Source organism: Phodopus roborovskii, unplaced genomic scaffold (assembly GCF_943737965.1).
Source record: "Phodopus roborovskii unplaced genomic scaffold, PHOROB, whole genome shotgun sequence".
In the NCBI taxonomy this organism is placed as follows: Eukaryota; Metazoa; Chordata; class Mammalia; order Rodentia; family Cricetidae; genus Phodopus; species Phodopus roborovskii.
The window spans coordinates 1,381,148-1,398,442 of NW_026126665.1; the positions used below are offsets into that span (position 1 = coordinate 1,381,148).

Here is a 17,295-nt window from a genome sequence, read left to right on the forward strand (position 1 = left end):
AAATGGAAAGATCTCCCATGCTCTTGGTTAGGTAGGATTAACATAGTAAAAATGGCAATCTTACCAAAAGCAATCTACAGATTCAATGCAATCCCCATTAAAATCCCACCACAATTCTTCACCGACCTTGAAAGGATAATAATCAACTTTATATGGCAAAACAAAAGACCCAGGATAGCCAAAACAACCCTATACAATAAAAGAACTTCAGGAGGCATCACCATTCCTGACTTTAAGCTCTACTACAGAGCTATAGTTCTGAAAACAGCCTGGTATTGGCATAAAAATAGACAGGTAGACCAATGGAATCGAATTGAAAATCCTGATATTAAGCCACGCACCTATGAACACCTGATTTTCGACAAAATAGCTAAAAGTATACAATGGGGCAAGGACAGCATCTTCAACAAATGGTGCTGGCACAATTGGATGAGGGTGTGTAGAAGACTGCAGATAGACCCATGTCTGTCGCCATGCACAAAACTTAAGTTCAAATGGATCAAAGATCTCAACATCAATCCAGCCACATTGAACCTCTTAGAAGAGAAAGTAGGAGGTACCCTTGAACAAATTGATATAGGAGACCGCTTCTTGAACATAACTCCAAGGGCACAGACACTGAAAGAAACAATTAATAAATGGGACCCCTTCAAACCTCTACAAGACCAAACGGCAGCCCACAGACTGGGAAAAGATTTTCACCAATCCTATATCCGACAAAGGGCTGATCTCCAAAATATACAAAGAACTCAAGAAACTAGTCAACAAAACACCAAATAACCCTATGAAAAAATGGGGTACAGAACTGAAGAAAGAATTCTCAATAGAGGAAATCAAAAATGCTGAAAGACACTTAAGAAAATGCTCCACATCCTTAGCTATCAGGGAAATGCAAATCAAAACAACTTTGAGATACCATCTTACCCCTGCCAGAATGGCTAAAATTAGAAACACCAGTGATGACTTATGTTGGAGAGGATGTGGAGAAAGTGGAACACTCCTCCACTGCTGGTGAGAGTGGAAACTCATACAGCCATTTTGGAGATCAGTACGGTAGTTCCTCAGGAAAATGGGAATTAGTTTACCACAGGACCTGGCAATCCCCCTCTTAGGCATATACCCAAAGGATTCACATCCATGCAACAAAGACATCTGTTCAACTATGCTCATAGCAGCACTATTTGTAATAGCAAGATCCTGGAAGCAACCTAGATGCCCCTCAATTGAAGAATGGTTAATGAAGATGTGGCATATCTACACAATGGAATACTACTCTGCAGAAAAAAATAATGGTATCTTGAAATTCGCAGGCAAGTGGATGGCACTTGAAGAAACCATCCTGAATGAGGTAACCCAGTCACAAAAAGAGGAACACAGTATGTACTCACTCATATATGGATTTTAGATCTAGATCAAATGATCACCAGCCTATAATTCACATCACCAGACTAACTAGAATACAAGGTGTATTCTAAGAGATTCATATAAAGTCCCTCACAGAACTGGGAAGGGACAAGTCCCCCAGAGCTCAGGTGAAGTGGGGGGGGGGGCAACGAATGGAGAGAGAAGTAGGAGAAAATGAGGGGGAGGAAAGGAAAACATGTGCGACCAGGAGGACTGAGCCTGGTTAGGAATAGAAGATAGGACAGAAAGAGAGAGAGAGACACACAGACAGAGACAGAGAGATAGAACATAAAAGAGGGAGCCAATATTGGTTTGAAGATAAAGTTGAACACAAAGAAAGGTCTAGCGAACTACAAGACTGCTCCCAACTAACAATCTCAGCTTCCATGAAAAGGCTATCATAAATGCCCTTCCTGGAGAGTGAGATCAACAACTAACTTCTCCATGGAGCCCTCAACTAATGCCTGTTGAAAACAGGATCAAACACCCATACATAAACACTGAGTTGAACTAGAACCCAGATGCAGATGGAGAGGAAAAGACCATGCGGCAGAAACACATAGAGACAGCTTACCTGAACAAGGAGGAGCTATCGGCCACTAGACTGATACCTGGGAAGCCAGCATGGGACTGACTCGGGCCCCCCTGAATATGGGTCTCAGCCAGAAGGACTGAGCAGTCTAAGAGACCTCAGACAGTGGAGCCAGGATGTATCCCTGGTGCACAAAAGGACTTTGCGAACATATCCCCCATGGAGGGATAACTGCCTTAATCTAGAGACAGGAGAGAAGTCCTTGTCCCTATTTCACATGACCTGTCAGATCTACATGACCCCAACTGGATGGCATTCCTCTACATATGGAATTGGGGTGGGGGGGATGGGAGGGGAGGGTGGGGGATGGGAGGAGAGCGTGGTTTAGAGTGCATGTGAGAGGGCAGAGAGGGTAAAAGGGAGGGAAGAAGGGAGGGAGGGATGGAGGGAGGGAGAGGGAACTGGGATCGACATGTAAAATAATAAATTAAATTTAAAAAAAATGCTTTGACTCCAAAATTTAAGTTCAAGGACAAGTTACTGGGGAAAAGGATTTCTATTTTTGTTTCCACAGAAAATGAAAAGATGTGGATTCCTTCCAGACTAATGTGGTTTGATCACACCAGACCGCCTGAAACTGAGTACAAGCTGATCCTACATTCAAAACAGCTGGACAAAACAGCCCTACAGACTACAGCCAGATATCTGAATTCTCTTCGAATCCTCCATGACAGCGCCCCTTACCAGCAGGAAGTAGTTTGGAAAGAACGACGCCCAAATTCCCAAATGTTGTGTATAAATGTTTGTTTTCATTTAATTGGACTTTGTTATATAAAATAAAATAATAAAAAAACAAAAAACAAAAAACTGTCACATATGGTGACACCCTAGATCCCTGAGGCAGAGGCAGGTGGGTCTCTGAGTTCAAGGCCAGCCAGGGATACACAGGGAGACCAGATCCTGTCTCACCAGGTGTTTGATGAGGATTGAATTTAGAAAAAACAAAAAACATAGCTCTGAGTCCCTCTAGCCTATACTAGAACCAAGGAACACAAGGTCTCAAGCTGACACCAACACTCCAGGACAACCATGGGTGTTCAGCAGTCCAGTACCAGGGAATCACCCTTGGGCTCTTTCTGACTCTAAAGATGCCCACTCTCTTTTGGCAACCAAAAGGCTGTGTCTCTATGAGGATATATACCAAAAGGGGCCAGGCGGATTCCCCAAGAGAGGTACTCACCAGAACAATGATGCCCTGTGCCAACAAAGCCTGGCAGGCAAGCACAGCTGAATGAGCTGCCTCCATGGTGAAAACACTGGGCCTGCTCCTCAGGAGCACAGGTGTGACTGCCATCAAGGCAAGGGTTGGAAGGCGGGCCGATCACTGAAAAAAAAGGGAAAAGTGTCTGAAGAGTTGACACCTCTTCAGTGTCAGTGTATGGGTGAGCCTTTCTCTTCAGAGCCCCATCCACAGACTAATATCATCCTTTGGAACTTAAGGAATGCAGGGTCTTGGGGGGGTCTCAGGCCTTGTCCTAGTTAGAATCTCAATTTTAGCAAGATTCGTAGCTCAGGATTCATACCCATATTAGAGTTGAGGTAGGGGTGTGTGTGTGTGTGTGTGTGTATGCTTAAAATATTAGGCATGACATTAAGTCATTACAACAGATCCTGGTTGCAGCTTGTAATTCCCCAGAGTACTGTGTACACACTACAGACAGACAATAAGCACACACACACACACACACACACACACACACACACACACACACACACACAGTTCTTACTACCATTGCTACTTTGTCATCTTACTGGAGATTGAAATGTGTAATTCTCTATTATGAGCTAGCTCCATCAGTGAGATAAATTTGGAATTCTAGGTCTTTTGGAACCATTCTTCAGTCTGAAGTTAGTGTGTTTTAGAACCCTAAAGGATTTATTTATTATGGATGGGTCTATGGATCCTGGAATGAGACAGGCACCTTTCAATATGAATTCCTTACAGAGCTGGGGTATTACAAGTTACTGTCTGGTTATAAGACAAGGCCAGGAATCTCAGTTGAGAACACCCCCCAACCCCCAGTAACTCAACATCTAGGTGGGAAAAACTATCAGGACAGGACTGAACTGAACTACAGCAGAGAGTTACATCAGTATACTTTAAGAAAGGCACACAGTTGGCGGTAGTGGCACACACCTTTGATCCCAGTGCTAGGAAGGCAGAGACGGGAAGATCTCTGAGTTCGAAGGCAGCCTGGCCTACAAAGCTAGTTCCAGAACAGGATCCAAAGCTACAGAGAAACCCTGTCTCAAAAAACAAAACAGGAAGGACGCCAGACACATGTTAGAGCTTTCTATATAGCAGGTATAGAGATAAAAAATGAATTCCAAGGTAGGATTCAGCATCCTTCTAGCTGAAGGGAAAAAAGATTTTAATGCTCACAGATACAAGTGTGCTGGTCATCTGCAAATTCATAGCCATGGCGGCATCCACATCTGTAACTTCCTGGCACATTGATGCACACAGAATTGGGGCCACAGTGATGGAAGCCTGTGGCACATTCATTGACATCTAAGCAAAAAATGAGAACAGAAAAGTACTGATGAAACTGGGTTCGGGAAACCGAAGATCTAACAACTCAATTTTCCCAGCATTAAGATGCTTCGGTGCGACTAATGGCTGGCTAGTGGAAATAAGAGAGTCTTGAACACTGGGCAAAATACCAAGTTGCAGTTCATCAGAAATAAGGAAAAACATTTTCAAATCTTTCGTTAAGCCATAGGAAGATACTTTGAATACTTCAGGAATTCTTTAAAAAGTAAACAATTTGATTTTTCAAAGACAGTTTCTTTCTGTAGCCCTAACCCCAAATACCCATCTCCAATCTGTTTTCTCAAACCTAGCCAAACTTTGCCTCAGTTTTCATATAACTGAGTCCAGATATCCAGAGGCTAAACCACAAACACCACAAGTAGTTATCTCCCATAGACTGTAGTGCAGAGACAGCAAGGTGAAAACAAGGGCTACATGACAGAAACAGACAGCATGTCTCTTACCCTCACAGCTTCGTCCATCTTCCTGGAACCCAGGGGTGCACTCACAGGTGTAGTTTACACCTGTACCCGGGCGGCACCTTGCTGTTGTGTCACAGGTATGGCTCCCATCATAGCAAGGGTTCACTGGTGCGGGGGCTGAGTCCACTGTGCATGTATGGGAAACAGAAGAGGGCACAGAGTGACTGCCACAGGAGAATATGAGGAAAAGGAAAGGAGACAGGAGTCTTTGTTACCAATGCAAAGCTAAGGTGGACTACATCCACCCCAAGGTTAATTTCAACAGCTTCCTGTGCCTACTCTGTAGAACAGGGTTCTGGCTTTCAGTAGGTTTGCCTCCAGGGTAAGAAATCGTCTAGCATCTCCTAGGACTCTCAAGATAACTCTGAGCCACACTGCTGTTCCCATAAGAAAGGTAAGGGAGAGACATGGGATAAATTACTTGAATCCAGAGTCAGCAAGTGTGTTGGCAAAGACTCAACCTCCCACTTCAAACTCACCATTTCTGTGGGTTAAATCTTAAGGCCTTACAGGGTCTCAGTCTCTGTCAATCTCAATTTTACCATGATTCCTTGCTCAAGGGTTCATATGTGTGTCATATTTGAGAAATGGTCGTGTGTTGGTGCTTAAAAATATTAGGCAAGACAGCAAGTCATCCAAACGGACCTCGGAAAAAGCTTTTAGTGGCCCAGATTATTGCATGCACCCCCCCACAACAACAACAACACACACTACCATTGCTACTTCATTATTTCACTGGAGATTGACACATTCCAAGGTCATCTAGGAAAAGGGAACCTCAATTGAGAAAATGCTTCCATCAGACTGGCCTGTAGGGAAGTCTGTGAAGCATTTTCTTGACATATCTTAATCTCTTGGATGTACTTCTAAATGACTTGTAGAATGTGTCCTACAGTTTGTGGTTGACACTCTTTGAGCATCCCCTCCCAGGAAGTGCTCTGAACCCTTTATATCCAACTGTTTGCATCCACTAGATTACACATGCTGACTGCAGCCTATGAAAGCCAAACAACTTGCTCACATTTACAGCTAGGAGAAGTAAGTAGACTCAGAATATGATACAATTTCGAACAGCCCCATTAGGGGCCCAGCTAGAGGAACCTCATAAATTACCTTTCTAAGCCAAAAGCATAGGTACCAGGGATGAAGTTCAGATGCCCAATGATTCCTTTTTGATTCTTCAGTGCAAAATACAAATAAAATGGTTTGATATCTGTGGATTTGCTTTTTAAAATACAACATATATTTCAAGGTTGGTGCTCCCAATGGTAGGATTAGTTGTCCCAAGGAACAGTTTCCCCCTCAATGGGACAGCTCTTTGTCCTCATTTGAAGTGTTTACTTTGCCTCAGTCTGTGGAATTGTAATCTTAGACACAGATGACTTCAAGAGCCCCATCTACACCTGTCTGGTTACACTGAGCCACTTTGGCTATCACAATACTCCATGCAAAACATAGCAACTGGGGCCTCTGCCTCTTAAGTCTATGTCAGAATCCTTCTTGGTAGGCAGGTTGGTATTCCCCATCATACACTAAGTGTAACCTGCTCGTCAGTTCTCGCAGAAGCCAGAATTCTAGGATCTGCAGACATACCCTGGCACTTAGCACCAGGATTTCTTGTCACTTCTATCTCACTCATGACTCCCCAGCCATCTTTTGTAGCTGGGACTTGTTGCCAGTTACACCTGAGTACTTGTTTTTGCTACCTATTTCAGGGCTGAACTTCCTCCTGGTAGGTCTTTGAGATTGTCTTCCCAGCAGTTTCACTTTCCTGCTGCCCAAGTTAGATTCCTCTTATTTTCTGGAACAGTCTGTTGTAAACTGAGGTGCATTGACTGAGATATCTCCACTCTCTGGTAAACTCTTCCCCATCCACTCTATAACAAATAGCACTATGCATTTCTATGGCAGAACATTCATTATCATTTCCCCCACCAGGGTCTGAATATGAAGCCGCCTATGGGTTTGTCCTCAGTTTACCTCAATGTTGACAGAGGTAAGGGAATCTCTGCAAAACAAAATATTGGGACAGTCATTCTGAGAATGCTTCCTTCTGGACCTCTTAGCCGAGGGAGGAAAATCCAAGCTCGGGGAAGTGGCACTCAGTTAACTTGGGCATGTAGACAGAGCCCCTGAAAACAGTTTCCAGCCAGATTTTAACTAAGCACAGGGTCACATCCTCACTAAAGGCCCCATGTAAGACAAGGACCCCACTCTCCCTAAAATTATTTACTCCTCATTTTAGAATAATTTCCAAAGGGAATACTCATCTTTAAAATGCTTAATTTATAAATAATAATTTTAACATTCTTATGTAGCCCTTTCCAACATCAAACTTTCACTACAGTACATTCCAGGAAAGATTAATAAGTGTGCATGTATATCAGAGCTTATCTCCCTGCTAGACATTAAAATAAAAGAATTTTTGAAGCAGACCAGAGGAGACCTGCTCTTTCACTACATAAATACTTCCATAATTACATGATACTGACTTAACAAGCAATGTAGCTATAGCTAGTAATATAATTCAGAATCCAGTGCAAGGGGAAAATGCAGAGCCCACCGTTAAGAAAAATGACAAAAATTTAGACAACTTAATAATCAGCTATTTCAGTGAGCCATTTTGCACACCACCACTAAATGTATCTTCTAGTAACATCTTGAGAAAACATTCCTAAAAACCTCTTCACTATTCCTAAATTCTAAGCCTACTAGCTCTCTCCTCTTTTAGTAAGTCAAGGATGCCAATATTCTTAAGCCATTTCATATTTCACCCACTTAAACACTAGTGACAGAGGAGTTGGAACCCATTGGCTCTGCTCAGGAAGAGAAGAATGAATAGCTATTCAATGATGCAGATTCAATGGCCCTTTGCCCACACATCTCCCTAAGGGGCCCTGGAGAGGAAGGGTGGCAGCATGCCTGGGGCCTATACTGTGACACCACCACAAACATACAAGGGACAGACGACTGTGGCTGGAGGACAGCAAAGGCCACAGGCTTCTCTTTCTCGCTGGGAAATCACACTAACTGTATCTGCACAGTGCTCACATTGCTGCAAGGTTATGTAGCTTAGCATGACCCTCTGGAAAAGCCTAAGACTTCTCATGCTCCTGTGCAGTGACAAAGCATTTACTTCTGGTGTCTTGTGTATGTTTATCTACTGTTCTGATTCAAGAACAATGAATAGTACCTCTGTGGGTGAAGCTTGGTTCAATCACAAAAGGTTAAAATTTATACTCACATGAAATCTGGGTCTATACTAAGAGGTTGTTTTGAAGCTGACAGAGCCCATGTGGTGCAGTTGTACTATGTGGGACAAATGTGGGCTCTGTTCCCAGTGCTAGGGTTTGAGTACCAGCCTGCCACTTACCAGCTGTATTTTTGACAGTTTTACCTCAACATCTCAAGTTTTTCATCTATAAAGGGATAACGATACAACCCTGTTGAATACATGTTGCTACAGGGATTAGATGAGTTAATTCATGTAAGGTACTCAGGCTTGTAATATGCCTTGCTATTTATTAAATATTATTTGAGTGGGAATGAAGCTCATAAAACTAATTAGCAACTGGTACTTTTTGCTACTTGCTCTCATTTGGGAAGAAGAGACCCAAAGATAAACTGTTTTCTTCCATGGGGCTCTATGGCACTGTGGTTCATCCTCTAATACAGTGGCTCTCAACCTTGCTAAAGCTGTTAAAGTTCCTTATGGCATGGTGATCTCCAACCATAAAATTATTATGTTATCACTTCATAGTTATGAATTATAGTTATAATTATAGTTATAATTTTGCTACTGTTATGAATCATACTGTAAATACCTGATATTCAGGATATTTGTTATGTGATCCCTGTGGGGTCGTGACCCACAGATAGAGAGATGTTACTCTAATGGCTCTTCTTACAAATCTGATGCCTCCATCTGCTAAAGGTAGAACTGGACATTTGGAGGGAGTGTATTCCATGGTGGCTTCTCTCTCTCTCTTTATGAAATAAAATTGGACTCTTCCTTCTTGATTTACATGCTGCCCTAAAAATCGAAGCAGGCTTTCTTTCAGGCCACCAACCAGCTGCCAAATCATGATGTGGAGACTTATTATTAGTTATGAATAGTTGGTCTTATGCTCATTTCTTGCTAGCTCTTATAACTTATATTAACCTGTTTCTCTTCATCTACGTTTTCTTGGGTCTTTTTAACTTTCTTTTATTCAGTAAGTCTTACTTCTTATTTGACTGGCTGGCCCTGGGCATCTCCCTCTTTCTCCTTTGTTCTCTCCTTCTCCTCTCTCAATCCTAGATTCCTTCTACTTATTCTCTCTGCCTTCCAGACCCGCCTATTCTTTTATTGCCTAGCTACTGGCTGTTCAGCTTTTATTGTTGTTTTAATTTTTGATACAGGATTTCTAGCTTTCTTAAAACTCACTCTGTTGATCAGGCTGGCCTCAAACTCAGAGATCCAGCTGCCTTTGTCTCCTGAGTACTAAGATTAAAGGTATATGCCACCACCACGAGGACTCCCTGCAGTTGTTCAGCTTTTATTAGATCAATCAAGTGCCTTAGACAGGCAAGGTGAAACAGCAAAACATCTTTTCATAATCTAACAAATGCAGCATAAACAAATTTAACACATCTTTATATAGTTAAAGTAATATTCCACAAATAAAATTAAGTGGCATCTTAACTTACTACATTGTAATGTCATCTTTGGCTGCCAAATGCTTAGGTCTGCATCCTATATCAACCTTTATATTTAAACCAGTTTCCTGTATCAAAAGCAACCAAACTAACAAACTCAGGTTTCTCTTTTCAAGCAAGGTCCTGTCAACTTCCTTCATTGCTAATATGTGGGTGAGCCAATGCCCATACTGTATCTACGGAGGCATCTAGCTCTAGCAATAGAGCACAGATTTGTTCAGTCACCTCTCAAAGATGCTGACTCTGGGCTTACACTGTTAACAGCAATAGAATGTGGAAGCCAGTCCCTTTCTTGTCACATGCCTCTTTCCCTAGAGGGTTTAGAGAATTCAAAGTCACCTTGATTTTTTTTGGTCAACTTCCTTGACTCTGCAGGCCCATCCCAGCTTGCTCAGGACATGTTTGAAGATAGACAGCTTTTGAGGAACAGGCAAGTTTACAGAGAAATTGCTAAGAATGGTTTCCATATCCATATCTCTCTCCTACCTCAGTCACACAGATGCCCTATAATTAACGTGCACTACTGTAGCAGTAGCCACTAACTAATGTCCCTGGATTTCATGGGACTCACTCCAAAGAACAGAGAAAGTCCCACTACAGACGGCTTGCGTACCACATTCAGTTCTGCACTATTCGGAACATCAAGAAAATGGAATCTGCCTAGATTAACAGATGAGTGAATAAAGAATATGTGGTTCATATACACATGGACTTTTGTTTAGTCATCAAGAAAACAGAAATTGTTATATATGCAGAAAAATAGATCACCACATTGAGTAGGTGTGTAAATGGTTGCGGATATAGGACATAAAAACAGGAGGGGAGAGTAACAATACATATTCATGGAAAAATTGGCTCCACTCTTGGGGGTGGAGGAGAGGTTAAGTGAAGGATGGCAAAGTATGGAGACAGTAAAAGGAAAAAGGAAAAAAGATCAACAAAAACAAAAATCTGTATGAAAATTTCATAATGAAACCTACTACTTTGTATATTATTTTTAAAAACAAATAAAAATGAGTAAAATTTTAAAATAATAGGACTTAGACTGGAGAGAGAGCACACACACAGAAGCACACATACACACATACCAGGGCTCACTCTGCTTGCAAGAGCACATGCATAAGAACATATAACCCACCATCAGAGCTTGGTGCAACAGGGCTTCGCCATCCTAAAAAGGTCCATCCACTTTTCTCTCCACCTGAATGCCTGGCAATCACTGCTCTTTTTGCTGTCTCTACAATTCTACCTTCTCCAGTATATCAGAGTTGGAATCATCCAATCTGCTGCCATTGAGACATATAAGGTTCTGCTGTGTTCTACTGCTTTGATGGGTATAGAACGTTCCTATCACACAGGTTAAGGCTATTAAGGCTCAGTGAAATGTAAAACACTAATTTTCTTCAGCTGAGATGCAATGCCTGTGACACCCAATCCACCCACTTAAAGGTTAAAACTAAGCACACTACGCAAAAGCCAGAGCTGCACAACTATCATGATGATTACTAGAACATTTGTCACTTCTAGAAGAAACACTGCACCCTTAAGTGACTATCCCTTTGTCTATCCCCTCTTGTCTATAAGCAACCATTATTCTACTTAGTAACTCTCTAGATTGCCTATTTGGACACTCTTTATACATCATACATTGTGGTGTTCTTGGTCACTGGTTTCTTTCTCTTAGCATGATGCTGTCCAATGTCAACCATCCTGTAGAATAGATGATTACTTTATTCCTTTCAATGACTGAATAATATTCTATTGTGTGGCTTTAATATTATTCTGTATGTGCTTATCAGTTGATGGTCATCTAGGTTGCTTCTATCTGTTGCCTATTTTGAATATTGCTGCTGTGTTAGTACTATCATCACTGTCACAAGATACAGAAGGAACAGATTTATTCTAGCTCAGGTTTCAGTTTATAGTCTGACTCTGTTGCTTTTGATGTGGGTAAAGCAGACCTTGACAGCAGTAACATGTGGCAGAAGCCGCTTGTGAGTGGGGAAGGCAGGATAAGATATAACTCATGAGGTTATGACTCCATCATTATTTTCTCCAGCTAGTGCTAAAGTTCATGGAACCTCCTACAATGCCACAGCCATCTGAAGACAAAGTATTTAGTACATTTAAGTTTAGCCTTTACATTTAGGTCTTTTGCCCACTTGCAGTTGGGTTTTATTTATGTGTGAGGGGAGATAGGGGTCCAATGTCATCCTTTTGAATTTGGACAGATGTCCCAACATCACCTGTTTAAAAGACTTACTTTTCTGTTGAACTATTTTGATAACTTTGTTCTAAAAAAGCAATCTGAGAGATTAGCTCAGTGGGTAAAATCTGTGCTGAGAAAGCCTGGCAACCGGAATTCAACCCCAAGAACTAATGTAAGACCAGGAAAGAACTGATTCCACAAAGTTGTTCTCTGGGCTGCACATGCATACATGACACAACACATATATACCAATCCATCATACATAGCAGTAACTACAATTTGTGTTAAACTGACTATAAAAATGGGCATGTGACTTTTAGATTCTCACTTGAATTTCACTGATTCACATATCAGGATTATACGGTCTTGGGTCTTGATTAAGTTTTGAAACCAAAAAATATGTCTATTTCTCCAAGATGATCTTAGCTACTATGAGTTCCTTGAATGACTATGTTTTAGAATCAATTTGCCTGTTTCTGCAAATGGGCCAGCTTGATTCTGATAGAGATTAGGTTGAATCAATAGGACAATTTAGGAAGTATTACCAAATCAATATTATATCTTTTAATGAACCTGGAACATATTCTCACTCAATGGGTGTGGTGTGTGTGTGTGTGTGTGTGTGTGTGTGTGTGTGTGTGTGTGTATGTATGTCACACACATGCATGTGGAGGCCAAAGGTCAACACCAGGTATCTTTCTCGATTGTTAATATCTACCTTAATTTTCAAAAATTTACTATGTGTATATATACAGACACAAACATGCCATGACAGGCATGTGCATGCCACCTGCACATGTAGAGCTCAGAGGAAAACACGAGAGTGGGATCTCTCCTGCTACATTGAGATCCATGGTTGGAACCTGAGGTATCAAGTCTGCACATGTGGGCTTCTGCCCACAGCAGAACCCAACCCCCCAAGTGCCATTCTCTAGTTTCTAACCTTTGGCAGAGACTATGTTCTTGAAGTTCTACATCTGCCTGGGGCCCAACTTTATTGACTTTCATATCTGGCACTCACCGAACTTTACTCATACCAGAATTGTTTGGCAGATTCTAAGAAATGATGTGATTTTGCCCAACAAAATAACATACATACATACCTTCAACTGGGCCAATCTGATTGGTCACAGCAAACCTCAGCACACCCTCATCCTCACTATACAAAGCAAAAGCCCGGTCCACAGTCAGCTGCTGGGTGGCAGGAAAATCCAAGTGTCTAAGGGCATGCCTGCACACCTTGTAAGTGATGTTCTGGTCTATGTGGTAGAACCATGTTTGGTTGATAGAACCAGAAGTGAGAGAGAAACTTCTGAAACTGGAGGAGGTTACAGCTGTAATGAATACAGGCAAACAGGTAAATTTTAAAATACCAAAATAAAAAATGTTAATGTTAGATTTTTTCCCCACAGTTTTTCACCCCATTCCTAGAGTAGTTTCCCTTAATAACTCCCTGAGATTCTACAGGAGGCTTGCAAGGAAAGATCTAGAACCCGAGTATGTACAAAGCCATACTGCTAAGAAGGAGGAACTGTAACTGCTACCCTAAGAACAAGCATTACGAACAAACTGCTACTGTCATCACACACTAAAAACAAGCAGTGTGATGTGCCATGAGTTACTGGCATGCTGAGAGCTGTCTACACACTATCTGGTTTGCTCCTCATAGCCCTGTAAGACAGGCACTGACTATGTGTGCAGAGGTGAATAGCCCAAGTCGAAGGAATGGGATATGATGGAGTTGTGACTGGAACTTATTGTATCTCAAGATCTGAGACACATTCCAAAAAGGGAATGCCCCCCAATGCTCTGCACTTTGGTAAGCTGGCAAGGCACCAGCAGAGGAAATGGTTGTTCCTCTCTGGCTGGAAGTTGTGCTAGGATTGGCTATGGTATATTCCAGTCACAGTTATAGTCTGTGTTTCAGTTTTTTCCCTGTATCCAGCTCTCGTACTGGAAGCTACAGCCACAGAACAGGTGCCACTCAAGCTAGACCCACCAACTGTAAAATGACAACCGTGGCCATTGGAGTATCTTGCAAGTGGCTAGTACTGAGTCCAGCTTTTTGACATTGTGACATGACACTATCTTCTACAAATGTGTTGGGCTGTATTTATAGTTACCCTGGGATGGATGCAGCCCCAGGCTGCAGGCTGGATATACTATACAACTTACCATACCTTATGAAATTTATCAACTATATTAGGCAGTCAGAAAAAGATGATTTTATTCTCATGTTAAAAGATGAGAAAATAGGTTTAAGTGATTTTGCCTCCATAGACTTTAAATGGAAAATCCAGGATATGAATGAATTTATACATTGTCTCCAAATCCAGATTTGTTTCACAACACCACAAAGCACCTTTGTATGACTTTCAAAGTAAACTGAAGTCATCAGCTGAAACAGTTACAGCAGAATCATACATCCTAATCGTCAATACAGCCCATGCCCAAGGGAGTAGCATCTTATCTGTTATTACTACCAGAAAATAATGTGCAAAGATAGACATTCTTGTGTATAGGAGTTATTACTCCACTCACCTACAGTGTATTCTTCCTAAAAAAACAAGAAAAAAATTATAACAGCTTCATTTTGTGTTCCAGGATATTCCATGATTTAAGCCTTGTCACTATGCTGTGAGGCAGACACCATATCCATTTTATAGTTGTGGAAACTCACACATACCTGAGTCCGCATGACGATAAAGCTCCTTGTACGGAGCAATGTGGGCTGTGAAATTTGCCGGGATGAAGGGCACCTGGCCCTCAATGTTGGTCTTAATGCTCAGGTAGTTCTCTGGGTCAAGCCCCTCAGCAGTTTGAGTGATACGAACCCTCCCTTCTCCAGGGTAAAAAGTAACTTCCACATCATGGACAAAAGTGGCACCTGCAAGAAGCAAAACTCAGCAAGTGTGTGACAAGAAGTTTTGCTTAAATCATTTTGAGGCTGGGGCTCGAGTGGTAGACTGCTTGCCTGTCATAGGAGGCATGGCTTCAAGTAGCTTGTCACCAGTGTGTATGTCCTCCTCCCAGTCTCTGTTAGAGATGGTTCCTAAGGAGAGTTTGCCATGTCCAGGCTCAGTCCTAGCCCTGCTCTCCTGAAGTTCTCAAAGAGCTCAATTTCCCCTGCCCTGATCTCTTAATGGGAGAAATTACTGGAAAATATGCCCTAATCCCAACCTACAATTCACTGAACAATTTTCAAGAAATTAAAGTCTAAAACTCAGAAAATAGTTTTTAAACTCTAACGTTAACAGACAATAATCCAAAGCTAACTTGATACCTGTGTGCTGAGTAATGACATGTTTCTGTAAGAGCCCAGAGATTTGTATGGACAGCAAGAACACTGCAATTGGAAACCTATAATAGACTGAAATCTGAGCACAGGTGTCCCAAGCAATGTTTTACAAAGCATGCTCACAGCCAAGGCAGCATTGGAGTCACACGGTACAGCACAAACAAGTGCTCCCAGAATCACACATATTCAATGTATGCTCATAATTTTTTTTTGAGAAGCTAGAAACCTTTTTATCAAACCCTGAATTAAGTTCCATGACCTCTTCTATAGCCATGACTCAGCTTAAAAAGCTAAGACCTATGTATGTCAAAGATGTGCAGATAGAGTGAGGGGAGAGATACCTTCTTCTCCAGAAAAAAATCCGCTCTTAAGTGCTCTGAAGCTACTACTTTTGAATCCCTGTTTGTCAAATCTGAGCTCTACCTACCTGTGAGGCTGAAGCCATTCTCAGATCCTGGCTTCTCCAAAGCAAAGAGCCAGCCAAACAGGCCTCCAATTGGGATGACAGGGAGAAGGGCCTGGGCTGCTGGCTGTGGGATGTGGCTGATAGCAGTATAGGCTCTGCCATCATTGCCCACAATGTAAGCGTGAAGATCCACATCACTGAAGTGCACAGGAGTGTGACCCACTTGGAGTCGGCCACTCACTTTCCCATTAACTCGGTGAGGTACCCCTGAAAGATAAAAACAATCCTCTCAGTTTTGGTCCCCAGCAGGCTGGGAATAGGTGTACACAAATGAAAGATGCCCCTAACTACTCCTAATGATCACTCTTTGGAAAAATCACTTTAATATTATTATCATTATTGCTGTTGGGTTTTCTTGAAATAAGATCTCTATGGATGCCAGCTTAAAGCTCACTATGAGGGCTGGAGAGATGACTCAGATATAAAGAGCACTGGCTGCTCTTCCAGAGTCCTGAGTTCAGTTCCCAGCAACTACATGGTGGCTCATAACCATGTCTAATGAGAGCTGATGCCCTCTTCAAACATACATACAGAATCCTGTATACATAGCAAATTAATAAATCTAAAAAAAAAAAAAAAAAAAACTCACTATGAAATCTAGGTTAGCCTTCAACTCTCAACCCTCCTGCCTCAGCCTCACTCTTGACTGTTAGGATTGTACACATGTACCACCACATGTAGCTTAAGTCACTTCGATGATGCTCCAGCCAACCAACTGCTCACTTATGACTCAGCCCTATCTGTAATCTCTCCCATCCTCCTTCTTTTCCCTACCCTTTGGTTCTACAGAGTTAGGAATAGGCAAAGTGGAAACATTTTTAGTTAATTCTCAAATGGGAAATCAGCACAAACCTATTTATTACTCAGGCATCCAGTCACTAGTGCTGTGAGTCACACAGCAGAGATGTAAGGACCACCTATCAGAAGCTACATTGTAACCAGAAACAGGCAAGCCATGACCCTATATGCACAGCAGGCCCAGCCTGTCAATCACCTTCTGGCAGACAGTGCTTCCCATTTCCATAAAACCTTGTCTGGCAGTGGCAGCAGAAGCCGGTGGTGTAATTGGTGCAGAAGGCATGCTGGGAGCACTGGTCATGGCTGTGTCCACAGGTTTCCCCGTTGGCATCATTATAGGAGAAGACTGCAAGATAAAGCAAACATTAGAAAGGCCAAAGGATCCCAGCATTATCACTTCTAAACTTCATCAGACCCCCATCTGCTCCACAGTCAGCGTGAACTGTAATAAACAAATAGGTTTTGATGCTGAAGAGATAGGAATAAAATTCAGCCTGGGGGATTAACTTGCTTTATATTTTCTGGTAAGAGCTCAGATCACTGCTGTCAACTGGATCTTATTACAACACTAGTGAGCTGGGCTGCAGCCGCACCACTGTGGTCTGAGAGCAGTCTCGAAGGCAAACCATTCTTGCAGATTAGAGTGTGCTTTATGAAATCACCATTTGGTGTTAAAAAAAAAATGGTCAAACACTAGCAATTTTGTATGATTCAACACAGGAGCATTGACCTTCAGAGAGCAAGGCAAAGGAGGGAGCTAAGATCCAGGGACCACAGCTAACTCTTAAGGAACCCAAACTTAAGGATGCATACAT

At 42.0% G+C, this 17,295-nt stretch overlaps 1 protein-coding gene across 2 annotated transcripts in view; it reads right to left on the minus strand.

Annotated features, from left to right (window-relative positions):
* The window catches only part of Nid2 (nidogen 2), a 78,504-nt gene that overhangs the window by 22,048 nt on the left and 39,161 nt on the right, over positions 1-17,295 (minus strand). For both annotated transcript variants that reach the window (XM_051174516.1, XM_051174515.1), the window contains exons 5-11: positions 16,677-16,826; positions 15,644-15,889; positions 14,605-14,805; positions 13,022-13,252; positions 4,994-5,137; positions 4,380-4,508; positions 3,177-3,320 (exon numbers count right to left, since the gene is read on the minus strand). In XM_051174516.1, coding sequence (XP_051030473.1) covers positions 3,177-3,320; positions 4,380-4,508; positions 4,994-5,137; positions 13,022-13,252; positions 14,605-14,805; positions 15,644-15,889; positions 16,677-16,826 — 1,245 coding nt within the window. The remainder of the gene's footprint in view (positions 1-3,176; positions 3,321-4,379; positions 4,509-4,993; positions 5,138-13,021; positions 13,253-14,604; positions 14,806-15,643; positions 15,890-16,676; positions 16,827-17,295) is intronic.